Genomic DNA, 27,757 nt, shown 5'->3' with positions numbered 1-27,757 from the left:
TTAACTTTGTGAGAGCCAGGAGGGTACAGGTTTAATTTCTCTTGATTCAGCAGAACAACAATAATCCCAGACAATAATGTGCCACAGTCTTGAGGAAGAGATAGTTCAGCTCTGTTGTTAAGCCTGCCCCAGCTCACTTGGCTATCCTGCACTATCCAACATCCCTGAGTTCCTCAGGGACAAACAAACCAGAATAAAGTGGTTTTCCTTCTGGGAGTCTGCTCCCTCCTGCTGGAGATGGTCTAAGCAGTGTTTCCGTGGTGCTACCCAAGTGATGTGGAGCAGGTGGGCTGAACGTGGCTCCTCTTCCCTCACGTTCCGTGGTCCATCCATGGCCAGGGCTGCGACAGGAACGGGCTTCATTTCAGCCAGATCCACTTGTCCCCAACATCAGCGTTGTAGCCTGCCTTGTACTTGCGCCCAGGGAGCTGAAGGAAGCAGAAAGCTCAGTCACAACACTTGGCACTCCCCACACAAACTTCTGAGGCGCCTTGTGGGATCTACAGAAGATGAAAACCTGCTTTTGCATTGTAATGATAAAACTTACAGCAAAATCAGTCTCTGGGAAAAGGCTGAGCTGTGCAGCTGAAGGAGGGGCTGCAAAAACCACTGTGTCATAATACAGATGTGAAAATGAGGCCAGTGATCTCAGCACCATATTCCACCTGGCTTCATCCAACTCCTCCCCAGCCTGAGTGAGATGGCTCCCCTACCTGGGTCCTGGAGGAGAGGAACTGGATCTCATTCCAAAATAGGCACACGCATTATTAAATATATGAAACACTTCGTGCATGAGATACTGAGTTAATTACCACATTAAATTAAACCGTTCAAATGAAGCTGCACATTCAGCCTTCGAGAGCTGAACTTAACTCCATTAAAGCAAAAGCAATATCTGCCTGTCTTCATCAGCAAAGCCAGGAACCACTTTCTGATGGAAAAACGCAAAGATTTTTAAAGCCTTCACCCAAAATATTAAGGGTATTAAGCAACAGCCTGTGAGTCTCAGTGCTGAAGCAGCGCCCTTTGGAAGGCGCTGACCATGACCTGAAATGCCAGAGATGGTGAGATCCCAGTTCCAAAAGCAGAATCCATCTCCAGAACACCTCTTCCTACATCCAGGAATGAAAAAGAAACAGAACAGAACATCTTAGAGGCTCCAATACTGGACCCCAGAAGCAAAGCACCAGAAAAAAAAAGCCAGTGAGTTTGGTGAGAAAGCCTGAAGCCAGCAAAGATGCTGTAATAAAACTCTTCCTTTAAAAATGAGCTATCTGCTGGCAGCCTCTCCAAATAATTAAGCACAGATCATCTGCTCTGTCTCCACACAAACACTGGTTTCACACAAGACCCCAGACTTGTCCCGAGGATTTTTCCTCTCCAAAAAAACATGTGAGAGTATCCTGTTGGAGAGAGCTGCCCCTGCAGAGAGAAGCAAGATGCAGTCTTGATAAAATCTATACTCAGGCCGCAAAAATGAGCTGTTTAATAAAAGATGAAGCCTGTTGTTTTGAGGAAGGAGAGTTGTGTTTTTATTCACTTGAATGTCAAAAAACAAGACGCTTCTTTGCCTAAAAAACAAGCTGACAGAAGACTTGACCTGCTCCATGAGACACTCCCCGCCCTGCCTCATCACAAACCGTTTGTGATCAGTTTGTCTGAGGTTTTTCAATTAATGTCTTGTCTGAACATCAGCAGAAACCTCACAGTCCTGTTGAGAGTTCCCCCCACTGAGCAAAGAGGAGATGGGAGATGAAAATAAATGATTTCCATCTCTGCCCCAAGAATTTCCAGCGGTGAGCCAGGGAGGACATGAGACCTGCTGTGACCAGCCTGTGACACAAAAACAGCTCTCCCTGGTCCTCTCCAGGCAGCACATAATTGGCCCTTTGATACTTGAAGAGATTCCCAGATAAGGAGATTATTAAAGCAACAGGAGATCTCTGGGAAAATACAGGAGTTTACAGTTTTGTTTCTGGGCACATCTGCCCTCTTTAAAAATCTACAGTATCAGCCCCAACAGAACTCAAATTCGTTGTCCAAAACAAATTTCCCTGTGTGCCTCTGGTTAAAGACGTGCAAGACATCAAAGCAAGTGTTATAATAAGTATTCATCCATAACTCCATCAGTCACAGTGGGCCTTGGCAAAGGCAGGAGAGTTTGGGGATTTGTTACAGCTAAGCTTTCAAAATAGAAAAACAACAAAAAAAAAACAACAAAAAGGGAAGAGGGAAGCAGAGTAAACAAGTCCCACATTACCTAGGAAGCAGGAGGATGTGAATTGATGTTCTGTGCACAAGTGACACAGACTGATTCCCCAGCTGTGCTCTCCAAATCCCCCATTGCACAGCTGGGACCGCGGTGAGGGGGCTGCACGCGTTGGAACAGGGCAGGATTTTGCAGGCCACAGCAAAGAGGAGTGGTAGGAGCACCAGGGGAGACTGGGGGATGCAGGGCAAGGGGCAGCATGGGCTGCTTCTGGTTAGGCTGGTGCTCCAAAGTGCACCCAGCTGAAACTCCCAGGCTGTTCTTGGCCAGCACCAGGGGAGGGATGGGAACAAACAGCCAGCCCTGAGGCTGCTGGGTTTGTCCAGGCTGGGCAGTCTGGCTGCAAGAGATGATGGAAAGGAGATAGGAAAAAGCTCTGACTTGCCAGCAGCTGAGACAACAGAGAGGGACTGAATATCCACCTTCTCTTGCAGTACGAGATCCCTGGAAGTGTCCCAGGCCATCTTGGAGCACCCTGGGATAGTGGAAGGTGACCCTGCCCATGGCAGGGGGGCTGAGATGAGCTTTAAGGTCCCTTCCAACCCAACCCACGATTCCACGATTTTATGGTAGCAGAGATCCCACCAGGCAACCCCAAGAGCTCCCCCACATCCCTGCAGCAGGAGGCAAGGCTGAGCTCCTGCCAGGTCACCAAGGAACAGATTTTTCCACTCCATGGAAATTGAGTGAGAATGAAGCCCTGGCCTGCTACATTACACTGCACAGAGCCCCAAAGTTGGCAGCGAGGATTAGTTCCAGAGGGATGTGATAAAATCCACCACACGGAGCATGAAACTCCTGAAATGAGCTGTACCCAAAGGTAGAGCCAGCTCCAAGGCAGCAAACTGCTCAACTTTAAAAGAGCATTAGGAACAGAGATGAAAACAAGACCATCTCATCAGTTAAATTAAGAACCTGCCACAGAAGTGTCTGTCAAATCTATAAACATGATGAAAAGCCCTATAAAGTGGCAGAGGCTGTGGAGGAGCAACAAGCAGCTCCAGCCAGCTGTTTGCTCTGCGCCGTGGCTGCTCCGGATCATTCCGCACCGGGCACGTGCAGGTAGAGCTCTGGAGAGCTGTAACCACCTGGAAAGGTTGTTTAGGAGCCTGCCTTGTTTTCCAGCCTTTGGGAAACAAAAGGAATTGCCATTTCTGCCTTCTATTCCTGGGCTGCTCTGTGCTAATGGCTGGGCTGCTGGAGCTCTATAAATAGCCTGCTTGGAGCAGCGCTGATCAAAGAGCACTTAAAAGCAGAGTCATTACTCTGCAAGCTCGGGCTCATTCATCAATACCCCAAGCTCATCCTTCAGTGGTTGTTTATAACAGCCATAATAATAGCCCCTTCCATCACTGCTGGGAGCAGATGACTGCTTTTTGCAGGAGAAATCCTCACTTCCAAACGTTTGGCAGTGCTGTAGGCACACAGCTAAAATCTGAGAGAATCTAGGAACGTGGGGCTTCAGATGCTGGCTGGATCCTGGGAGGGTTTGGTTCCTGATTGCTCCTTATTATTCCTGCTTTGGTTCCTCTCCACAGAGACCCAAAAGGAGGCTGTAGCCAGGTGGGGTCAGTCTCTCCTCCTAAGTGACAAGAGGAAACAGCCTCAAGACGCATCAGGGGATGTTGAAACTGGATATTAGGGAAAGAATTCTTCATGGAAAGGGCCATCACCCTTGGCACAGCTGCCCAGGAGTCCCCATCCCTGGAGGGATTTAAAAGCCACGTGGATGTGGCACCTGGGGACATGGGCTGGTGGTGGCCTCAGCCGTGCTGGGTTTAAGCTGGACTCAATGATCCTCTCCAACCCCAATCCTGTGCTCCAGAGCAACAGCTACAGCAGGGAAGGGGGGTAATTCCCCCCAAACACACATCCAAGGGGCGCATGGCTTGGTTTCCAAAGGCCTGGCATGGACAGGTGTTTGTTCCAGCTTCAGCCCTGCCACTCCTTACTCCAACAGAACCCTCCGTGCTGCTAACATCCCTGACAGCCCAAAACACAAGAGCACCCAAAAGTTTTGCTGAATTGAGGTTAAAACAATTCCAGCCTGCTGGAATTGTTCAGTGGCTGCTGTCCTGCCTGCCCTTCATTTATTTATTAGAAAAACAGACAATAAAGATCCTTTGGAAAGAGAAGTGTCCGTAAGAGGATCAGTTATCCACTGCAGAGAGCAGGGAAAAGGCAAGGAGCTCATCCAAGCCACACAGCACAGTTAAACACCTCCAACTGACACCACTTCACAGTGTAAGATCCATGGAGATGCTACCCCTCTATTAAATTATATGCCAATTAATTTTAATTTAACTGAGATCTACCCTGGGGATCACTTTCCTCCACAGGTATGGGATTAAGAGGGGTTTGGGAAAGAGGGATGTGCTCCCACATAAAAATGTGTTTCCTTTCACAGGGACAGCCTATCAAGTTGAAAATGGATTCTTTTAATGCCAGTGGGATTTGATTGTCTTTTTGATTTACAGAGGTGCCCAGTGCCTGGAACCATCACCTAAAGTAAAACAGACACAACCACCAAGACCAAGATTTGAGACAGTTCCAAGGTCTGTCAGGCTCCTTCCCTACTATTTCTGGGATAGATATCCCTGCCAACTGTCCATGATACTTTTCAGGGGGAGCAGGGTGGAGAAGCTGCCTGTTCCTCAAGAGGGGCTGCTCTCACTCTCTCTCCATATGGACAGGACTGGGGAGAGCAGAGAAGTGGGAAGGTGGGAAGAGAAGTAGATCCTTGAGCAACAACTCTGTCATTCCCAGGTTTTTGTTATTCCTCAGGTCCTTTTGGGCTTACTGATACCCAGCCAGGCAACATCTTGTTACTTTAGAAAGGGCTAAAAATACTTTTGCAGAGATAAAACAGAAAAAAAAAAAAACCCCAACCCTTAAATGAAGCCTCTTCTAATTTATTGTGTGTCTGCTTTCATTCCTTCCTGGATTCAAGAGCAGACAGGGCTGGGCATTACAGCTGTCAAACACCTCCTTTAAAACAGAATTAGGAAAGGAGATCTTGATCCTAAAAAGAATGAAAACTTCATCAAGCCAAGAAAAAAATGGCAGGAGAGAGAAAACAGAAGGTTCTATCAAAGACAGCAACTATGGCAACGATCACAAACATGGAGAAGAAAGATATCCTAAGCTCCCTGCTCCTGCAACAGCAAGAGTTGATCCTGCTGTTGGCTCCAGACTCTGGCTCTCTGAAAGCTCAAGTATTCCTTTTGCAGCTCTTTCAGGAGATTTTTATGTGAGCAGTTCTCTGCACTCTCAGCAGAGATGGGGAGCTAAGGGACCTGCCAACCCCTCTGCTTGCCAGCAGCCACCTTGAGCCCCACAGCTGCCAGGAGGGGCCAGGGCTGCTCTTGGGCCACCTCAAACCTGGAGAGTCTTCCCTTAATGTCCTCCCCTTGGGGCTGGTAGTGATTTCCCACTGCAAACACATGCTGCTACAGCTCTCTCAGTTTTGGGGTGTGAGACAGAGCTGACTCGTGCTGCAGGCCCACCTTCCATCACTCACAGCTACTGCCCTGCAACCACCTCAAAACTGGAGGATTTCCCCTCCTAAGGCTGCATCCTTATGGAAAAGAGCAATGAAAAGCCTGGGAAAAGAGTGTGGAATTCCCCTCCCCTCCATCCTGTTCCCTCTTCTCCACTTGCTGCGACACAGGGCTGGCAGGGCGCTGCCAGCCACACATTCCCAAGCCCTGGGGCAGGAGGGAGGAGGATGAGGAGTAGGGTACAAAGATGGAGTTTGGCAAGGCAGCTGAGCTGTGCAAGGAGCTGGATTGCACCTCACAGCAGTAGACAGGTCTTTGATCTGCTCAAGCTTTCCTTGCCTCACCCCTCTATTCCAAAAGCAGTCTTCCACCAAGGAAAACAGGGATGGAAATAAAATGAGAGCCTTCTCTTACCTTTCTGTGGCATAGGACAAGGAGGAATCACCTCACACTGCCAGAGGGCAGGGATAAGATGGGATATCAGGGAGAAATCCTTCCCTGTGAGGGTGGGCAGGCCCTGGCACAGGGTGCCCAGAGCAGCTGTGGCTGCCTCTGGATCCTTGGCAGTGCCCAAGGACAGGCTGGACATTGGGGCTTGGAGCAGCCTGGGACAGTGGAAGGTGTCCCTGGCCATGGCAGGGGGTGGGAATGGGATGAGTTTTAAGGTCCTTTCCATCTCAAAGCATTCTGTGATTCTTTGATTCTCTGAATTCCAGCAAACAGCTGCACTTTTATGCACGCAGAAAAGCACCCGCACGTCAAAGGAGCCGCTTTTCCCCACTCCAGGAGATGCAGCAGGAGTGTGAAGTACATCAGCACATTATTTAAGTACACTGATTCCATTAAACAGAGCCATTTGTTTTCATCCTCGCTGCAAACACATCTGCCTAAGTGCTCCAGCTCTCCAGCTTCGCAGGGCGCACGCGGAGTTTGGAGCATCATCCCTGGGGACTGCGAGCACTTGGAGGAAAGGCAGAGAGATACAGCAGTTGTTAGGGGAGGGGGGAAAGGGTAGTCAAGCCTTTACTAGTCTGACAGTTCCTAAAATAATGTTGCTTCCCTGAAGAATGAAGCTGCTTATCTCTGATCTACAAACTGAAAGGTTGCTTCTCCCTTGCCAGAAAAGCATCCTCAGAGGTTTCTGAATGCCTGAGCAGAACTGCTGGACCCTGCCAGAGGACTTTATGGTGTAAGGAGGCTGCAGAAAGCCACCTCCTCACACATGAAAAGAACACTTACAGAAGAAATTTAGAGGATATACATAAAAAAAGGTGAGTTTTGAGTATTCAGAACTGTATGTGGCCACCTCATTATTTTGTGGAAAAGCACACACACTAAAATCTTGAGCTCTGAAGAGTGTTCCCTCCTCCTCCTCCTTCTTGGTTGCTTCTAATGAATATTTTGAACAAAACCCAGCTTCTGCCTGGAATTTGTAAATCCCTGAAAACCACCATTATTAGGCAGCATGAACTGTGTGCACGGAACTCTGAAAAGCACAGCAGTTTGCTGCCTGTTGGAGAGATCAAGGATTTATGAGTAGTTACAGAGGGGAAAAAAATCCCCTACGCAAATCGTTGTGTTTATGTGGTAAACATCATTACCCCAACTTTAAAAGCACATATTTCTCACGAGGAAAAGTTAAACTTCTGTAATTATCCCATAATTAAGCCTTTACTTAACAAGTCACGTGAGCCTAAACCCTTTATCTTCAAATGCCAAAGTGGCAGCACAGCTGTGACCATCCCTGCACAGAAAGGGGCAAGGCAAGGGCTTGTGATTCCCTCTTTGCAGACCCAAAACATCACAGCCCAAATCTGGGTGTCTGTGCCTGTGCTGGTTGGCCTCTTGCTGGATCACCTCTGCACAGGCTGAGAAAAAAATTCAGCCCCTTCATCTGCTAAACAAAGTTGGAAGGAAAAAAAAAGAAACAACCCAGATCTTCAAAGTTTCAACACAAAGAATGCAATCCTCAGAACATAAAACAGCAGGTGGGGCTGGCTTTGTGCTTCCCCTTCCAGTAGGTTATGGAAAACAGGAGAACTCAGCACCTTTTGCACTGTGCACCATCCCTGTACACCCCCCAGACCACCGAAGGGTTACAAGCACCCAAGCATTCAGAAGAGAGAGAAAGAGTATTAGTGTAGGCTAAATCCAACAGAATACTTCCTGAAACGAGCAGCTCCTCCTGATTCCAAAGGACATTATCACTTTCCACAGCACTTTCCTGAATCAGGGCCTACAAACAAGGCTGCAGAAGGGAGATTGTATTTTGGCAATGTTATTTTTTTTTGCTCAGCTTCAGCTGTCAGCTAACTGGCACGGAGCAGAGCAATCACAGAGCCCAGCTTTCCTTCCCAGGTACCCATATTCCTGCTCCTGAGCATCCCTTTGCTACATCTGCAAGGCAAGTCACAAACTTCTCCTGGCAGCCAGTTATCTGATGAGCCAGGACATTCTCAGCTTCTTGCCAGCACACAAAGAGGGATGTGCTGCTGTAACAGCCAGAGGAAAAAAGGCTTTCAGAAGCCTTACCCCTGGCTCTCAGCACACAGCACTGAGGTCACATCTAGCTGTGTGTCAGGCAGCCTCAGTAATTCCCAGCTCCACTGCAAAGGGACATCTCAGCCCCAAAAAAGCCCTCTCATCTCGGGGAAGAAAGGCGCTGGCAGTGCAGATGGATGTTGTGTGCTAGAGACAAGTCGTGCAGCAGATCCTGCTCAAATCTGTGCTGCACAGCACAGGCGGCTCTCAGAGGGAAGGGCTCCAAAAACCCCGAGCCTGAGCTTGAAGGTTTGGATTTAAGAATGTGACAGCAAGGAGGAGGAAATTCTACGAGCAATTTCTCAGCTGGACCGGGGAGTTTTCAAACCCATTAGACAACCTCAGATGCTTTCTGCTGCTTTAACCTTCAGCTTTAGCCCCTTTTACAAGCTGGAAAGGTCACATCTCAAATGAGGCAGAACAGTGTGAACCCCAGAGCCTCTCCACTACACAGCCAGCTGAGGAGGGACAAATTATGTGGAATATTCCGACTATTCCAGAAGAAAACATTGGTAGTTCAGTTTCCAAACAAGTCCATAAATCCATAGCTTACATTTTAATTTCAATAAGAGACTGTATGCTACCAGGAAAAGAAAAATGATCGTGTTTTGATTATGCAAATCATGATTTCTAACAATTTATATTGTATATTCCTCCCTTTGTCTTCAGGAGTGCATGGAAAATAATAAGATGTAGTGGCAGAGAAGATTTCAACCCAACTGGAAAGCAGAGGCTCACCTGTAGCTTTGGCCACTCAGTATTAATTATCATCAGCTCCACAACTTCTCTACGGTGCTTTTCCAATAGCTGGGCCTCAGGCAAGCCCCGTGTAGGGGGAGAGGACCCCATCCCTGCCAGGGAACCACGGAGCAGCAGCAGGGCAGAGCTCTGAGGGGACTGGAAGCTGCTGTCTCCAGAAGCAGCAAGGCAGGAGCTAATTAAAACCCTGTGTGGGAGCCTGCATGAGGTGTACGAGAGCACTGGGCACAACAGGCTTTGGATGCGTGCCCACGTGCAGAAATGCTCTATTTAAAGCAACAGCACTTTGGGGAAGCGAGGCAGCATCCATTCCTCCTCAAAAAAACCCCACCCCCTCCCTCAGCGCTTGGGAAGGAGTCGCCATGGGTTTCCAGTTTTCTTGTTTGACTTAAGGGATTATTTTAGATTTCAGAGGTCACAGACTCATCAGGGCACACGACACAAAAACAAATGAGAACCATTTATCCTTTAGTCCACAGCTAAAGATCAAAAAAAAAAAAAGAAAATCAGCTTATGAAACAAACCATTTGCTTCGTTATTCTCTCAGGGGGAAGCTAGACTTCAAAAAAGGTGGGGATTTGGGCAAAACCCAGGAGTTACGGGTAGGAAAGGGCAGGAAGGTGGCAGCAGGGCGTGCCCAGCAGGGAGGAGCACCCTGGCTGTGTCCCCTGGCTGTCCCCAGCAGCACTCACCGAGCGATACTCGTAGTAGATCTTGTCGTACTCGGAGCCCCCGATGGTGATCTCGGGAACGAAGCGCGGGATGGACACGGAATCCAGCACTCCAGCCTTGTCCTGGACACTGAGGGGAGAAGGAGCAGTGAGTTCACACCCTGCCCCAGCAACGGCCAAATATTGGACCCAGAGAAGCTGTGGCTGCCTCATCCCTGGAAGCGTTCCGAGCCAAGCTGGATGGAGCTTGGAGCAACCTGATCCAGTGGAAGGTGTCCCTGCCATGGCAGAGGGTAGAACTGGATGGGCTTTAAGGACCCTTCCAACCCAAATCATTCTGGGATTCATAATCATCATTCTATGATGAAAGAACTACCTTTCTGTTAAATAAAGCTTCCAAGGGGTTGGACTATTTCCCAAACACTTATCCTTCTCCTCACAAATCTATGATGTACTGCCCCTCATCCTTGCCTCCAGTTTGCTCCTGTTCCAACTTCCTGCTTCCCTATTTCCTCCTTGGAGATGCTCCACCATTCCTGGGAGCCTTCTCCATGACCCCCCTCTGGCGTTTTAGCTTTCCATAAAAGCAGTGTAAAAAGCAGTGGTTTTATTGAATGCCACACGCTACCTTGCTAAATTCCCATCCCAAACGGATGAGTACTGAGGCAATGAGAGGGTCTGGAAGCCAGCAGTGCCTCCAGCATCCTGCCTGGGAATACCTGGAGGAAGGTGTGCAATTGCTGCAGCGGCTCCAGTGGTGGGTCTCGGGATCCACCAACAACCCACTCTGCACAGCAGCAGCACTTCAGATAGCCCCAGTTCGAAACGCCTGAGAAACTGCTAGAAAGCCTCCTGCTGCCTGTGCTTATCCACAGGCCGACAGTGCCACCTGGATGCGTCCGGGAAAAACACATCCCTTTGCAGCCAGCACTGACCCAACCCTCAACCCAACGCCAGAAACTCCGCTGCAAATGGTGCTGTTCTCAGTGAATTACATTTCTCCACAAATAATGACGTGCACATCAAGCACATGCCCCGAGAAAAGCAAAGTTCGTCATCTTTAAGCAGTTGTTTTTACCCCTGGATCATAAATTTTGGGACCTTTCCTCCCAGCAATGAAGAGCTTCAACATGTAAACTGGTTTGCTAACATACCCTGATATTCACACTGTACATTATCCTTCTAGAGACTGACTTGTCAGGAAATACAATAACCCAGTCAAAGTTCAGCTGGGAGAAGGTGAGGATATAAATGCCCTTTTCCAAGATCAGGATCAACACCAAAGAGGCTTCCTATAAACAGCAACATTATTTATCTTCAACAACACTAGATGTGTATTTCACATGCTGGAAGGCACAAAAGTGAGTCCAGGCACATAAAGAGCACAACTGCACACGCAGAAACCAGGTTTTGTAGTCATCCAGTCCACAGTGAATCCATTCCTTCCTGAATCTCAGCCAAGTGACCATTTGGAGAGGACAACTCCCAGGCACAATTAATTTTAGTTAAGGGCCAAGTGACAAACCTGCTGCTCCCAAAAATTCTTTGCACAAGAAAATGCTGAAAGATACTGATGGCTTCTCCATGTTCTCTGCACCCTCAGAAATAATCTGGAATGTGAAGTAAAAGCACACCCAAAGACACCTGCCACAACAATGTCTAACCACAAAACCACAGCCGCCTGCCAGGACTAATTCCCTGCTCAGCAGGAAGCATTCACAGGCACCTTTTATGTTGCTTTTGTTTTCTCTCTCTCTCCCCCAGCAGAAAATTATCACTATTTATTCTTTTCTGACACTCTACCAGACTCTCCTGAAGGAGCTCTCAGCATGCAGCACCTCTACCTTCCAGATTAGGTCATACTTGAAAAGGAACTGAGGGCACGTAAGCAACTGTGTGGTCCCAAGACTTTAAGAACATCAATTTTAGCTCACATAACCCTCTTAACCATGGTTCTTCCCACTGCTGCACAGGAATCCCACCTGGAAGTACCCTACAGCAATGGACAACTCATCTCTTCTCCTAAAGCACCTGCTACACACTAATTCAGACACTTTATCCAGCACAACCAGAAGAATTAGGTTGGACACGTTCCTGCTTCTTTTTAGAGGAGGAATTCCTGCTTCCCTCACAGGCAGCTCGCAGCAGGATGCACACCATGAACATCAGAGTCTGATGAGCCTTGCCAGAGGTGCGAGGTGGGGTAAGGGAAGGAGACTGGTTAGAAACAAATAAACAAACCAGGCAACCCAACAAAAAAACCCGAGTTGCCATAGGCTGGGCTGCGATTTCTCAACACCTGATGCTGGCACAGTCACAAAAACTCAAGTGGCAAGAGAGACCTAAAAGCATTCACTGGCCTAAGAGCCAACACCACAGAGCCATTCAAGATAAATTCTGTGTTGATACAAGAAATTAACTTTCCTCTTTCTGCCAAAGGGACAGATTCCCCCATTTGGCCAGGCAGAGCAGGTATGGCATGGCCAAGGCGAGGCACAGCCACTCCTTTGGTGAGCAAACACTCACCATCAACACCAAGAACAAAAAAAACCCCCACATTTTCCAAAAGAAGCAGGTCTGCAAGGAAAGGGGAGAAGGTGCAACAACAGCTCTTCAAACCTACAAAAGCCACTGCAAAGAGGAAATCACAAAAGAAGTGTTTCAACTGAAGCAAAAAGATGGGATAGACAGGGCTTGGAGCAGCCTGGGATAGTGGAAGGTGTCCCTGCCTGTGGCAGGGGGAGGATGAGATGGCTTTGAAAACCATTCCCCAGGTTCTGAAGGAGCTGCAGGGATGGATCAGATTTAGCTGTGCACTTGTCTGATGGAACAAGTCAAGCACAGCAAGGTCCCCCCAGGAGCTGATAAAATAACACAGGCAGGGTTACCCAGCCTGCAGCTCCTCACCCCAAACATGCTTTATTTTGCCAGACAAACATCACTGGGAAGGGCCCAGATAAAAACAGGCCTGAGACACTGCAGTGACAGCAGAGGAACTCCCTGAGACATTTAAAGAGCCAGAATGGTTCCTGCTGGACTGGGCACCTGGAGAGGAAGGGGAGATGTGAAGAGCATCCTCTGGAAGAGCCCTCCAGCTTCCAGACACAAACGCAGCCCTTTTAAACCTGTTGCCAAGATCCCCCAACCACACTGTCAGGGCAGGGGAGAGCACTTAAGGGCACGGCAGGGAGATAAAAGGGATCACCACGCAGCTGACTGCCCGTGGGTGTGGCTCACCGGTTTGATTAGCTGGCCAATTTGCATTCATCACTCGGGGCCCTGCTGGGGTTTCTGTGCATTAGACCCTCCACGTGTGCAATAAAGAAGTTCTCCCCACCCCTGCTCAGCCATCCCAGGCCCCCGGACCCGAGGGTGCAAGCTGAGGGTGGAAGGCAACAGCAGGGCTGACACAGCCCCACAAGCTGGGAGGTCAGCAGATGGAAACCCAAGCAGGGCAGAACTTAGGCTGGATATTCAGGGAAACTTCCTCCCTGGAAGGGTGGTCAGGCATTGGAACAGGCTGCCCAGGGCAGTGGTGGAACCCCTGTCCCTGAACACGTTCCAAATCCATGTGGCTGTGGCACCTGGGGACATGGGCTCGTGGTGGGCCCGGCAGTGCTGGGGGAATGGTGGACTCGATGACCCCAGAGGGCTTTTCCAACCTCAAGGATCCCCAACAGCTGCTGGAACCTCGCAGGAACACCCACGAGAGGGCAGCATGTGCCAGCACAGGAGCAGGCAGCGGGAACCTGCGGGGAAAGCACTTTCCAAAGGGAAATTCCCAGGGGCACGGGATACCTGCACGTCTGTGGGGACCACAAGAGTTCTTTGCTACCTGGGCACTGGAAAAAGCGAGAAAAACATCAGCTTTAAGGTTCATGGGCTCACCTGAGCTGGGCACTGGATGCTCCAGCCTGCAATTCCAACAGGGAAGACCCGCACAGCAGGCTTCCTGCATTGCTGGAGTTGCCATGGGAAAAGTTCATGTCCAAACACACACATTTGTACAAAGAGGCTCTTCCCACACTGCCCAAGACATTGCCCAGGACTCCCTCACTCAGCTGAGCGAGGCACGAGCTCAAGCTTGGCACAGGATGTGTTGTCACCCCTTTATCAGTGCCCTGATAGCCCAGCACAAGTGAAGATTCACAAGCAAAGCCCAGGAGCTGGACTCGATGATCCCTGTGGGTGCCTTCCAGTGCAGGATATTTTATGATTCTGTGCTTTAAACGAGCAGTTTATTGCATTCTGAGATCTTCAAACAACCACATGGTTTTTGCCAAAAGAAGAAATAATTTCGTGTTCCATCTACAGCAACAAGAGCCTTGTGCAGGAGACTCTCTCACCCTCCTCCAGGGTTCAAGGAAAAATGGAGTTCTTAAAGCAGTTTATTCCCTTCTAAAGCTGTGAAACAGGATTTCCATACAGCATCTTAACACGCTGCTCTAATTGCAAGGTTTCCTTCAACTCCCTCCTACTCACTACAATTAATGATCCTTCCTAATACCTGCACTGGTGTGGAGCTACAGGAAAACAAGCAACTTACTCCCTCTTTCCAAGGAAATCTGATTGTGGTAATTTTGCAGGGCCTAAGTCACCAGCTGTTATCCTCCAGTTCCTACACAAAGAAACCTCCTCTTTGATACATCAAAGGCACCCAAATCATGACTCTTTCCTCTCAGACACCACCCAACACTGCTCCTCTGCAATCTACCTTCCCTTCTTGATAGAAAAACCATAGAAAAGGAGCATTAGCACTCTATTTTTAGGAGGTATTTGAAGTAACAGCACAGAAAAGTTAAATGGAGAAGTAGCACAAGTCCACAAAAAAAGTTTAACTTACTACTCCAGTGCCTGTCACAAAGACACAAACTTTAAATACTCAATTTAAAAATCCCTGTGTTTCTATTTACCTGTGAGATGACCAGGAATTAATGAAAATAATGTAACTCTTAAATTTTATTTTAAAAACATAACTATACTGAAATTTCCACCTGCACATTCAATCTGAAGTTGCAGCAAAAATGGGGGGAGGCTGCCTCACTTCTGCTATTAACAGACTTACAGGTGCATTCTTTATATATGTGTCTTTATATTTTATAGAAATAAAACTGACAAATAAATGGTGCACTCACAAAGAATGATTAAAATCAAATTAAATTCTTTTCCAACATGGCACTTGCCATGGTCTGAGTCTGCTCTCTTCCCATCCAACTGGGCAGACAAGGATATCTGACAAAAACCACTCAAACTTGCCTGCAGCCTCATCTCATCCATGAGCAGTGAAAATGCCTCACCACATTCCAGTGCCAAGCACCAGGATCACAAAATACAGCCCCACCTTCAAAAACTCACAGCTTTGACCATTTTCCCTGGGATTTGATGCCAAGAATTGCTCAGTGGCTGGATGACACCATACTTACTGAAGTCTCAAGTGATGGAAAGAAACATCATCTTGCTCCAGCCATGGCCCTTTGTCAAACTTCAGGTACTCGATGTCTTCAATTACCTGGAATCAGAGAAGAAAGTTCACTAAGGGGTGGCTTGATCCAAAAATCAATGAAATAATCAAAAGAGATTATTAAACAAATGAGAAAGGCTCCACTGCTAAAGCTCTAGTAACAAGGCAAATGTTCAGAGATAACATGATCATCTCCCAGTTCCATTTCCAGAGGCCGTGGCCCTGCCAGCAGCACTGGGCACACACGTGGGGGATCTCTTAACATCCCATGCTTTCAGCTTTGGCTGGCAGGGGATAGATGGGCTGAGAGGTGCCTTGTTTCCAAATTCTTACCTGATCCAAGACATTCTTCCTTAACCTGTCACTGGGACAGAAAAGCAAAGGTACAACCTCACCCCTGAGGGAGAACAAGGATGAAATGGAGAGAGGTCTACATTCAACTCCCTTTTGGTACAAAAAGAAAATCATCATGGTACAGAGGACGCCTGTTTGGTTGTTTTTATCTCCAGAGAGGCTCAGTAACACGTTCCCTGAGACAGGCAGGGGAGCAGGCGTGGCATTTCCCTCGGTGTTGTGTGGCTCACATCACAGAAACAAAGGCACATTTCAGGCTGGAACACTCAGACCTGGAGGAGCTGCACCGAGGAGTCCAAGGGCTCAGGATTTCACTGGCCATCAGGACCTACCCATGTGTGAAAGGAAAGGCAACACTCACAGCTCAGCAGCCAGAACCCTTCAAACAGGCAATGCCAGCTCAGCAATCATTCCCTCAGCATCCCCAAGCTTATCAATTCCAGACTGGAGCTTCATTTGCAGCCTGGCTCCACCAGAAATAGATCTTTGCTGCTCCAGGGGGTAATTGCTTATCACACCCGGCTGGCTGGAGCTGAGGGAAGCCTGCCCTGGTGTCAGGAGGATGCACTTCAGGTGCCTGCTGAGGTGGAGGCAGCACCTTGGAGCAACCTGGGAGGGAGTGAACTGTTACAGCTCCAGACATCCCTTTCCAGAGACCTTTTCCATAGGGAAAGGTAAAGCTGAGGTCATGACCACATTCCTGATGGCACCCTGTCAATCCACTGACACAGACACAGATGTCAGCAATGAAGTGACAGAATGATGAAGGAAAAAAATCTTTGTGTTCTTCCCACGAAATCCACTGTAATTATTCCCTGCCAACACTAAATCCCAGCTATTACCACTTAGAAAATGATAACCAAGCGCTACTACAAAGTAGCCCTGACTATAGAGGTCCACTCTTATGAGCATTATGTTTTCATGGTAAGTAGTAATGGTTTGGACGTGACTGCATGAACATTTCTGAGGCACAAACTGCTGCAGCACAACTCCAAGATAAGAGGAAGGGAGGTGTATGGGAAGTTAGTGCAAACTGCCATTATTTCTTTTAATTATTTAATTGAAAAGCTGAACAGAAGCAATTCCCTCTCTACTCCACAGCAAAGCTCTGGAAACTCTCTGCACCTGATAACAGCACTAATCAGAGTTGCTACAATAGGGCTCAGAATGTGCTACAGGGGAGAAAGCATCTGTACCCAAATTAGTTTTGCTCACTGTTATCACTGTGTCAGAAGATCTCTCTCCCAGAAGCTCCTTAACAATGGCATCAGTTTCTCAGCCAGGATAGAAGAACAACTTCTTAATTTGTAAGGAATGCCCTGGCACACCCCAGGAATCAACAGCAAATATCCAAGGCTTTAAGAAGAATTAAACATACAGCTAACTTTGTATTCCCAGTTTTATCCTCATGCAAAACCAGTGAGGAACACCCTAATGAAGCTCATTTCAGCGCTCATTACCCCTTCAGCCACCACAACCAAAGTTAATTACAAAAGGAAACCCCAACTGACCTTTTATTTAAGACACTTTAAAAAAAATCCTTTCTAAGCTGTGTATGCCTGCTCTGAACAAATCAGAAGTTATTAAACTGCAAGGCCATAAAAAACCTCAGCTCCCCAGTCCCCAAACAGACTGGAGTGAGCTAATGAACACTGCTGTCTGTCAAGGTGTGCAAACACACCTCACAAGCCAAAGCCCTCCTGCCAACCCTGATTTCCACATTTCTGCTGTGTCATCCCAAAGGGAAACAATCTCAGCAGAAAAGGGGAAAAAAAGAATTATTTCAAGCAAACAAGTACCAATATCTACCACCAACACCCAACAATGGCCATGACAACATCATGGGCTGGATAATCTTACAGGGTCTTTTCCAACCTTAATCATTCTGTGGCATTGTACTTTAACTTCCAAATAATAATCCTTCCCCTAGTCCAGATTTGTCCAAGCAAATAAGGACTCCATTGGTGCACCTGATGACCCTATTTAGAGTAATGACACAATTGCTGAGCTTGGGAGAGTCGCTCCTTGAACAATAAGAGCTTTAGACTGACTTTAAACCCCGATTTAAAGGATTAAAATCAAATCTCTAGCAGTGGGGTTTACTACAAAAAAAAATCTAGGGAGGAAACAACCTGCTTTACTTTGACCACTTCAAGATGTGTCCAGAGAGAAGGACAGGGCAAAACCAAGCATATAACCCCCATGCCAACCTTCCTTTACTTCACCAAGCACCATCTTGAAACACCACAGCTCTCAACTCTGACTCTTGCTTTTATTTTATCATCCAGAAAAAATAACTGTAATTGCTCTGGACTCTCTGTATTCACACCACCACCTCAGCTTTTTTGTTCACTTCAGCCTGATTTTTTTGTGTATTTTTTTCTGTTTACTATCTGCCATCAACCTGAAGCCACCAGCCCTTTTTCAGGGGTATAAACCCACACTGCCCCACAGGCCTACTGTTGATGATAACCTTTACTATCAAGTGCAGGAGCATCCAGAAACCCATCCACAACAGCAGAGGACCCAAAACATGGCACACAACCCTGTTCTTATAAAGGGAACCAAAAGGCCTAGAGACAAACAGCAGTGCACCTGTGGAGGGGGGAGTATAAAGTGTTAATTTTTAGGACCAGGAAAGTCCTTATCAGTATTTTCTGCTTCACACAGTGATATGACCAGAACTTTGAAGGACTCCTCGGGCAAAAAGGTCATTTTAGTCTGATTAAGGGTCATTTAAATATTAAAATACACATCCTGAGTATGCTAATAAGCTTAATGAGGTACAGGCCACAACATATATATTACTCAGCTCTCTGCTGAGATCATACTGCACATAATATAGGAGGAGGAGGAGGAGTTTGGGCTGTGTATAAGTAGGGTAGAAATTCCACCTTGTCAGGACAAAGAGCCAAAAAGCCCTTGGAGTCAGCCCACAGACAATTCTCCTCTCCCTCCTCCCAAGTGGGGATGATTCCTTGGCAAGCTTCCATGTAGGATTATTATTATCCTGCTAACATCATGTTATTGTTATTAATCGAGATCTACCCCTAGAACTGAAACAGGCCCAAAACCTGTCCAGAATCTCAAAAGCCTCAGTGCTCTTTCCCTCAGGGAACAGCAGCTACAGAGAAAAGCTGATGAGAGAAATGATGGTGAAAAGCAAAAGGCTTCTGTTATCCTTCTAATAACCCTTCACAAGCAGGAAAGCTCACTGAAATAAGGCAAAGCTGTTAAACTTACTCCCAGAAAAGCAAAACTTACCTTCTCCACATCCTCAGCTGCGGTTGCTGTGTACTGCAGAACTTCACTGCTCTCGCTGCAAAGAACACAGACATTGAACTCCCTGATAAAACTGCTCTACCCATCCTCCCCCTGCTCCAAAAGGAACAGAACTGGGTTTAAAAGGCACAAACACCTAACCAGAATCATTGTGATTTTTTTAGATTGCTCCCAGCTGCTGCAACAGAATTCCTGTTGCACCTGTGAGCTGCTTCTTTGCTGGTGGAAAGTTGCTTTTAAAGGGCAAATGGTCTGGATATCTACATAACTTCAGTTCAAAAAAAATTTAAAAACACACACATATGAATTTGTTTTCATTTAATTAACATGGATACTTGCCTCTACTACAACTGCCCCACCTACTTGAAAAATAAGTGAGATTTTCAGCCAGTCTAACCCAGAACTTCAGTAACCTTCCTCTTTGCAAGTGCACGACTACCTGCGAGTCATTTCAAGAGAAGAATGTGTACATTTATCACTATTCACTCAGGCTGAGCTAGCTGAATGAATACAAATGCAGGCCCAGCAGGATCTGTAAGTGTAAAAACATTTCTGAAAGGTAATGTTTCCTGGTTACAAGATAGATTTTTTAATCAGACAGCAGCCTTCAGAGAAAAGGCACTTGCAGAGCAGAGCCACAACAGGAGCTCCTACATTAACTTTTCATACTACACTTGTTCAGCCACATTCAGCAATCACTGCTCCCAAAACTGCTCCAGCTGGAAGACCTGGAAGGCCCTGGAATAGATGCCCAGTGTGGACATTGTATCAAACATCACACAGCAAAACTTAGGAGCACGGAGAAACACTCATAGAATCCCAGATGGTTTGGGTGGGACAGGACCTTAAAGCTCATCCAGTCCCACCCCCTGCCATGGGGGGAACTTCCACCATCCCAGGTTGCTCCTAGCCCCATCCAACCTGGCCTGGAACACTTCCAGGGATGGGACAGGCACCTGGAATAAGAGATATTCTCTTCAATATCAGCCCAAGGGAGAGGTCAGCCTTCAGCAGAGCCTGACACCGGCAATTGCATTAACGACACCGATCAAAGCACTTGATCCCATCTCTTGATTTGACTCTGCAGATTATCCGGGCTTCATTAAGAGAAAACAGCTGCTCAGTGACTCTGCAGATTATTAGAGCTTTCCTTAAGAGAAAACAGCTGCTTAGTGGAAGCAGTGTTGGATATGAAAGAGAACATTGCTAATCTTAAGGCTCTGCTCCAGGAAAAATCAAACAGAACCCAGACACCATCTGTTCCAAATCACCAGGCAGTACCTGCCACAGCACCCAGCTCACAAATCACTACCAACAGAAACATTAAAGACATTCATAACAAGTCAACTAGAGTGAAAACATCAATTTTAAAGCAAATATCCACCATAAACCCCTTTAAGCATCACCAGGCTGCTCCAGTTAAACAGAACAAGGTAACAGGAGTTTTGCCCAGTAACAAACAGCTTCTCAAGAGAACAAGGAAACAAACTTCAACATGGAAAGCATGCAGGACAAGCTCAGCAATCTGTAACAACTCTTTTTAGCCTGCTTGGACCAGATTTTGGGCATCCCCAGGAGCCAGGGAATCAAACTAGGCAGACTAAGAGCTACCAGGCAGGTGTGAACACAGCTCCCTGCACCACTGCCAGCAAACAGTTAAAGGCAGCTGTGGCTTCTGCATTTATCCCAGACAAGAGCCACCCTGAGGTCCAGAGGTGCTGGATTCACACACTCCCAGCTCCCCCACAGCCAGGGGACAGAGACAAAGATGGATGTGACAAGCTGCTGGGAGCCCATCCGCTGACAGCGTGCCAAGCACAGGGTGTTTGCCTAACAGGGGTACTGACCATGTGCACACAGAGGGGAAGGAGTTGAAATCACAGCAGGACTTAGGATTCAGCCTCACTGAACACCATGAGATGTATGTGGGGCTCGATGTGACCCAAAGAACAAGCAGCAGTTTTCTCCCCAGCAGGAACTGCAGCAGCTCTGCCCTCAGGGGGATGACATTCCCAAGGCTTCCCATCCCCATTTCCCTCTTTCCATTCCAAGAGCTGTGTGCTGGCTGTGGGGACACACCGGGAGGCAGCTGACCATACATGACACCACAATCCCCGCCTGCATGAATGACAGGCTCAGTATCGAGTTATCCACTTCAGCAGCTGGCAGAGCCATCACACTGACCCACCCCGGGAGACAGAGCAAGCACCAGGGCACACAGGCAGGCTACAAAGCACCTGGGAATCTACTCTCATGTCAATCAGCCTCATGCACACCCCACAACTTACACAGCTAACTCATTTGACGACCTCTGAGTTTCCCTTCCAGAGTTATGAGGGACCATAATTCTGCTTTTAGGTTTTTAGAACGATTTTAGTTTCCATAGGGCCGTTTTATAAGAACTGGGAGAGCTGGGCAAGCTCTGTTTCACCCCCAGTTTACAGGGAACACATTTTTGCTTTCCAGCTAGAGGAAGCCAGGGGAGCCCAGAGAGAGACAGGACAAGGCAGAATAGTTTCCCACTGCCAGAGGGCAGGGTTAGATGGGATATTGGGAAGGAATCCTTCCCTGGGAGGATGGGCAGGCCCTTGGCACAGGGTGCCCAGAGCAGCTGTGGCTGCCCCTGGATCCCTGGCAGTGTCCAAGGCCAGGTTGCACAGGGCTTGGAGCAGCCTGGGACAGTGGAATGCGTCCCTGCCCATGGCAGGGGGTGAAACAGGATGAGCTTTAAGGTCCTTTCCAACCCAAACCATTCTGGGATTCTGTGACAACTGAAAGGACTTTTTGAGGAGAGAAAAGCTCTAAAGCTTTACAAAAAGGCCTGAGAACACCTTGTATTGCATCACTGTCCCCTCAGGTCATGCCAACACAGACACAGCCATAGCTGTGGCATCGTGCACATCACTCCTGAATCCGTTTTTAATCTTCCAACACTGGCACCAGGCTTCTGGGATGGCAGAGGTAGCTACGCTCCCACACAGCTCTTATGCCACAAGTGCAGCACCCCTTCATTGGGGCACAATACTGTACCCTGGGGCACAAGGAGGATTTCTCACATTGTTTGTTGATATTGGCAGAGATTTTAAGATTTGCACACATTTTTACTCAAAGACTTGAGAGACAAAACGTTTTGCTCTGCTAACCTGATCTCTGGTAGGAAGGTCCTCTTGTAAGCATCCTCAATGCTCTGGAGATAGGAAGGAGACACTTTTTTCTCATATGGCTACAAACAAACAGACAAAGTTGTGGAATTAACTTTCTTTCTTTTCCCACTGGCTGCTCCACCACCCACTCTGGAATGAGCAGTCCAGCATCCAAGCGAACTACACGTGCATTAGTGAAAAGTTTCAAAGAATTAAGACATTTGGAGTGTTTGGAATTCCTTACATGCCATTAAATACCTAGAGTAGCCCTCAGCTTTCCAAGGACTGATTCATCCCTGCTACCTGCACATTCCAGGAAGCTGTAATAATCACCCAGAGAACAGAAGACCAAGTCCACCTTTTCCATATGGAGGCCAGTTTGCACCTACTTCCATAGTTTCAGACCAGTGCATGGGCAAACACCTGCTCCAAACTCCTTCAGTGGAATTTCATGGGTATCATCCCTGCTGTTTAACAGCTTGCTGTCCACACAGTGTACTTTTAATGCCACATTTGCAAAACACCAGGAATTTCCCTAATTTACCATGTGTTCCTTCAGCCCAGTCGTGAAATTGAAGCACATTTCCTGCTTGAAATGCTCATCCAAGTTGCCCATTATGTTGGCCCCACTGGAAGGCTTTGCTTTTCCCAGTGCCCCACAACAGCACACTGAATAACAAACACTCCATCTGCCAAAGCAGCAGAATGCCCAAAAACACCATTCCCAAACAAGCCCTACAGAGCTCAGCACTGCCACTGACCCAAAAAGTCACAAGCTACACCAGCCACTTCTGCCCAAAGGTTTCAAAAATGCCACTGACCTTTATGCTCACAAGGGGCTAAGAAGTCACATGTTCCTCCAATACATGAAGAGCTTTCTAACTGAGAATTTTTTCCTAATAAATCAAAGCTTTCCTTTAATCTATCAGGTTTTTCAGAGTTAAACTGCATTCCCCATAGCCTTTGAACAAGGCAAATATAATTTAAGCTTAATAATACACCTGCAAACAGTTAAAAGCAACATCTAAAAAACCCCAAATGACAAATCTTACTTAGATCAGTCATTCCCCAAAAGCACCCTACAGCTTTCCTGACCCAAGACTAGTTCAATAACACAGCCATCCAGCAGTGATTTGCTGGATTTCAGGGAGTTAAGTGAGCCTGCTGATCCCAGGTGACTCACACATAAACCCCAGCATAGGTGTGAAGAAGCAGTCAACTGGGAAGCAGGAGACAGGGAGCCCAGCTGGGCTGCTGGCACTCAGCAACAGCACAGATACCATCTCTGGGTACACTGCACACAGCACATCACCTGCCCATGACTCCCAAAGTGGCAGCTACAAAGCCTGGTATAAAATTTGCCTGCTCTTAAAACCATTTCTCATTCCAGAAATGGCAGCATATTCATGCAGTCACAGAAGAGTTGATTTTTGCTTTTTTTTTTAAAGCAAGCATACAAGAATACCCCCAGTCATCACCAGCACACAGATCTCACAGCTCAGAGGACAAGCAGCTCTTCAGAAGCAGAATTCAGCAGCAAACCCCACAGGACTCACACATAAGGTGTGATTACAACAGACATTAGCGGGCAGCAATAGTGAGACACAAGTAGTAATAAAGATAAGATAAATAAGCAATAATCAGAGATAAAATTACCTTGCCTTTCTCTTGAATCATCCTCTGCACCTCTGAGACAGGCACATCTACATAAATGACCAAGTGAGGTGGCAGCAACTCAGAAATGCTGATCTCCTTGACCTCGTTGTAGTGATCAAGGCCTGTATAAAACAAATAAATCACATTCCTCATCTCTATATTTGCAATCTCTTCTTCTGGGCTCACATAGCAAGTTTAGGGGTAGGCTTTTCCTCAAGCAGGATTCAGGAATTTTACAGAACAAAGAACCTCCAGAGCAAAACAGGAATCAACTCAGAAGCTCCATACACAGAGCTAAGAATCTAAACACAGTTACATCAAAGAGGGGGTTTGTTCCTGACTCAAATTTAGAGGAATCTCAGCTCTTCCTCCATCACTTAGAGACAGTAAAGAGCAGGAGCTCTAATCAAGATGTCTGTTTCCTAAGGATTCCAGTACAATCCAAATTGGGATTTTACATTAAATTGTGGGCTGCTGGGCTTTGCTGCCTCAGCAATGCAGAGCAGGAAGACACAGGTCGTTATAACCAGCTCTCAAGCTCATCCAGCAACTTACAGCAGGTGGTAAAAAACAAACAGACATCTTCCTAAACTTATGCCAAATCAAACAGGAGACTCAGGAGGCAGTCAGGAAAACAGTTATCTCCACCTCAGGAGCAGCCAAAAGAACAGAAAGCAACAGCTCAGGAGCTCAGTGCCCCAAACCAAATCACTCAGGTTGGGAGAACATCCCCAAATCACCTGGTTCAACCACTCTGCTGAGAACTCCACCCACAGCCTCCTGAGTAACTCCAGGAGGGAGGTCCCAGGTGATTTGCTCCAGGGTTTGACTCCCTTCACAATGAAAAAGGGTTTTTTTCCTTACAAATGAAACACTTTGTATTTCAAACTGTGCCCTTTATCTTTTGTCCTCTCACAGCCACTAAGACCAGACTGGCTCCACCCAGCAGTGCTCCCCATCCCTCCCCTGCCCGTGCTTTTTATACCACTGCTGTCCTGTCACCCCCTGACCCAGCCTGCCAGGAGCTGACCAGCAGGTCTTTGAGCATGATTTCCATTTCATAAAGCCATGATGGCTGTTACCCATCACCTTCACATCCTCCTAAGAATCCTCTGGTTTCCCAGAGGGTTTGCTCCAGCACCTTCCCGCCACCAAGCAGAGGCTGACGGGCCTGTAGCTCCCTGGATCCTCCTCCTTTGCCCCTCCTAAAGACAAGGGCAACATCTAGGTTCTGTGAGAGTCCACAGGGCCACTCAAGGCAAGACTCATTACTGACCCCACACCTGATGCTGCACAAGCACCCTCTGCCCCAAGGGCCTCTGGTCTCCATCAGCACCTCACCCACATTTCCAGGGAAATACAGGAGTCTCTAGCTCACAGAACACAGTGCTGGGGCCCTGGCACAGGGTGCCCAGAGCAGCTCTGGCTGCCCCTGGATCCCTGGCAGTGTCCAAAGCCAGGCTGGACATTGGGGCTTGGAGCAGCCTGGGACAGTGGAAGGTGTCCCTGCCCATGGTAGGGGGTGGAATGGGAGGAACTTTAAGGTCCTTTCCAACCCAAACCATTCCATGATTCTATGGATGCACAGATTCCATGTTGTCTAGCATAGCAGCAACACCAAAGCCTGGAAGAAAACCTGGAAGTCTCACGGCTTGAGGTCAGTCCTTGACGCACAAAACAGCGCCACATGAACACCGAACACCTAAAGGAATCCCACCTTCCAAGCAGGCCTTTCTTCTTCCTTTTTTTTTAAAGTAAGCTACCAGATTTCTGACAGATTATGGCAAAAGAGCTTCCTCCTGCCTGGCAGGAACTCACATCTCTTGTGGATGTATCCTTGCTTGAACATGGCATCCAGGAACACGAAGTCGCTGTAGGGAGAGCGCTCCAGCACTACGCCTTGACCTGCAAAAGTGACAACAGGCTCTGGGTTGGAACACAAGGAGCTGGAAGGCCCCTTCCAGCCCAACCCATTCTGTGATCCCAGGAGCCCCAACCTGTGCTGAGCAGGTGCTCCAGGGCATCAGCGTACTGCAGGAGACGGTTCCCAAAGATCCAGGACTGCAGGCGGTACGAGTGCCCGTCGGGAGACCTGGGGTCTGTGTAGAACTTCTCCAGGCTACAGAAGCCATTGAACTTCTCAGGCAGCAGCTTCCCATCCCCCGAGATCCTGTCCTGGTAATGGATGTCTGCTTCAGGGAAGTATTTCATTCCTGACAAAAAAAACCACAGCAGAAGTTAGCTGTGCTCATTTATAGCAAACACCTCTCCAGCCAGCGAACACACAACTGTTCCTCAAACAGCTCCCAAACAGCCCCAAGCCCTCTGTCTGGCACAGCACAGAGCAATGACCCCAAACTCCGAGCTCTGCCACTCCCCACCGAGAGCTGAGCTGTTCCAAGCACAGCCTTGGGCACATCCACGTGGAAAATCCAAGCTCCCCAGGAGCACAGTGAGCTCACTGACTCCTTTGGAGCTGAAACCTCGCTCGCAACAAGCCCCACAGACCTGACACACATCCCCATCCCAAATCCCGCCAACGTCATCCACCAGCCCTGCCCAACCAGGAGCTGCTGCTTTGGGGAGCCTCCTCTGCACAAGTCTGCTCACAATTAAATTCTACAAGCTCTTAGGGAATCAGTCACAGCAAGACCTACCCAGTTTCTCTGCAATTTGCTGTGCCAGCCTGCCCTTCCCTGAAGACAGATTCCCCTCCACCGTGAAGACTTTGCTGTGCACTCTGAACTTCTTGCTGGCCCTTTCTCCCAGCATATAGGCCAGCCACCCATACTGCAGGCTCTGCTCAGGGCTGGTGTGAATTCTTGCCTGGAAAAAAAAAAAAGCAGGCGGAAATCAGCAGATTGGGAGGGCTTTTTTAGCTGAAAATGCAGCTTTTTCAGATGCTCCTGCAGACAGGACACACTCTCACACATCTGATACAAGGAATCCTTACTTGGTAACCTTAGCACTGTCATTCCAGCTTAGCAGCTGAAGCAGTGGTTAGGCTGGGAAGTTGTTCACTAAGTTAAAGGCTGAGAAGACAGAAAGCATGGAACAATTTTCAGTCTGAAGGCCAGACACACAATGTGCCCAGAGGTCCCATGGGAGACCCCACATCGTACTTTTGCTTGTATTTTGCTTGTTGTTGGGCACATAACAACACTAAACAGGAGAGTTACACCTTCATTTCAACGTGTTTTAGTGGGCAAAAGCTTGGACTTGGTAATTTTGGAGGTCTTTTCCAGCCTTAACTACTCCATGACTTCTGCACAACACAAAGGTGGCAAGAGGGACCCCCCTGGGCAGTGGGACTAAAGGCAGGGCCTTTCTGAGCCCTGCTCAGAGCCCCCCCAGAGCCTGGCAAGCACTGCACAAGCCCCATTCCGAGCAGCGCAGGGACCCCCCTCACACACAGCGGGGCTCATTTCCATTTAATGCTCCTTTCCCCGCAGCCCCCCTCACCACAGTCCCACCCGAAGGTCACTGCACCCCGCTCTCAGGCATTCCCTCCAGCCTACCTCGCATTTCGCCGTCTCTCCCAGTTCCCTGCTGGCAGTGCCCCTTCCCAAGGGACAGCCCAGCCGTGCACCAGCAGCACAGCCCTGGGGAGAGGCACCGCCAGCAGGGCGCAGCTCTGGATAGAGCCCTGCCCGGCCACCTCCGCTCACCCCGGCCAGGCAGAGCTCAGGAAAGAGCCCTCCCGGCCACCTCCGCTCACCCCGGGCAGGCAGAGCTCAGGAAAGAGCCCTCCCGGCCACCTCCGCTCACCCCGGCACGGCAGAGCTCAGGAAAGAGCCCTCCCGGCCACCTCCGCTCACCCCGGGCAGGCAGAGCTCAGGAAAAGAGCCCTCCCGGCCGCCCCCCCGCTAACACCCAGCAGAGGGGAGCCGCAGCCCGGGGGCCTGCGGGGCCACCCCAGCAGGACGGAGCCCAGCCCAGCGCTCCCCCCGAGCCCCGCGCGGCGTTCCCCGCTCACCCCCAGCAGGACGGAGCCCAGCGCGGCGCTGCCCGGCCCGGGGCTCCCCCGCCGGCCCCGGGCGGCCGCGGCCCGGCCCAGCCGGGACACCCACAAGGACATGGCGGTGCCGGGCGGAGGGCGGCGGCGCGCGGTGATGACGTGG

The 27,757-nt window shown here is 48.5% G+C and overlaps 1 protein-coding gene across 2 annotated transcripts; it reads right to left on the bottom strand.

The window, feature by feature from the left end:
• On the bottom strand, window positions 1–27,757 carry NDUFA10 (NADH:ubiquinone oxidoreductase subunit A10). Of its 2 annotated transcripts, none has more exons than XM_069021635.1 (10): window positions 27,613–27,756; window positions 26,294–26,462; window positions 25,634–25,849; window positions 25,455–25,541; window positions 23,637–23,758; window positions 21,981–22,060; window positions 18,820–18,874; window positions 15,164–15,249; window positions 9,762–9,870; window positions 1–428 (listed from the first exon to the last, which is right to left on the bottom strand). In XM_069021635.1, exons 1-10 carry the CDS (start codon window positions 27,712–27,714, stop codon window positions 360–362), a joined length of 1,095 nt encoding a protein of 364 aa, XP_068877736.1. In that variant the 5' UTR covers window positions 27,715–27,756; the 3' UTR covers window positions 1–359. The 2 variants fall into 2 exon arrangements, with proteins under 2 accessions (XP_068877736.1, XP_068877737.1); XM_069021636.1 differs by lacking the exon at window positions 1–428 and adding an exon at window positions 8,660–9,548 and having other exon boundaries at window positions 27,613–27,757.

This window comes from Aphelocoma coerulescens, chromosome 7 (assembly GCF_041296385.1).
Source record: "Aphelocoma coerulescens isolate FSJ_1873_10779 chromosome 7, UR_Acoe_1.0, whole genome shotgun sequence".
Classification (NCBI taxonomy): Eukaryota; Metazoa; Chordata; class Aves; order Passeriformes; family Corvidae; genus Aphelocoma; species Aphelocoma coerulescens.
The sequence above is the reverse complement of the archived record's forward strand: the minus strand, read 5'-3'. Positions and strand labels throughout refer to the sequence as shown.

Coding starts and splice junctions, on each gene's coding strand:
- NDUFA10 (XM_069021635.1), bottom strand. CDS start 27,714: ATGTCCTTGTGGGTGTCCCGGCTGGGCCGGGCCGCGGCCGCCCGGGGC. Junction 23,759..25,454: donor AGGATACATCCACAAGAGAT/GTGAGTTCCTGC, acceptor TGTTTTATACAG/GCCTTGATCACTACAACGAG. Junction 18,875..21,980: donor ACCTTCCTACCAGAGATCAG/GTTAGCAGAGCA, acceptor TGTTCTTTGCAG/CGAGAGCAGTGAAGTTCTGC.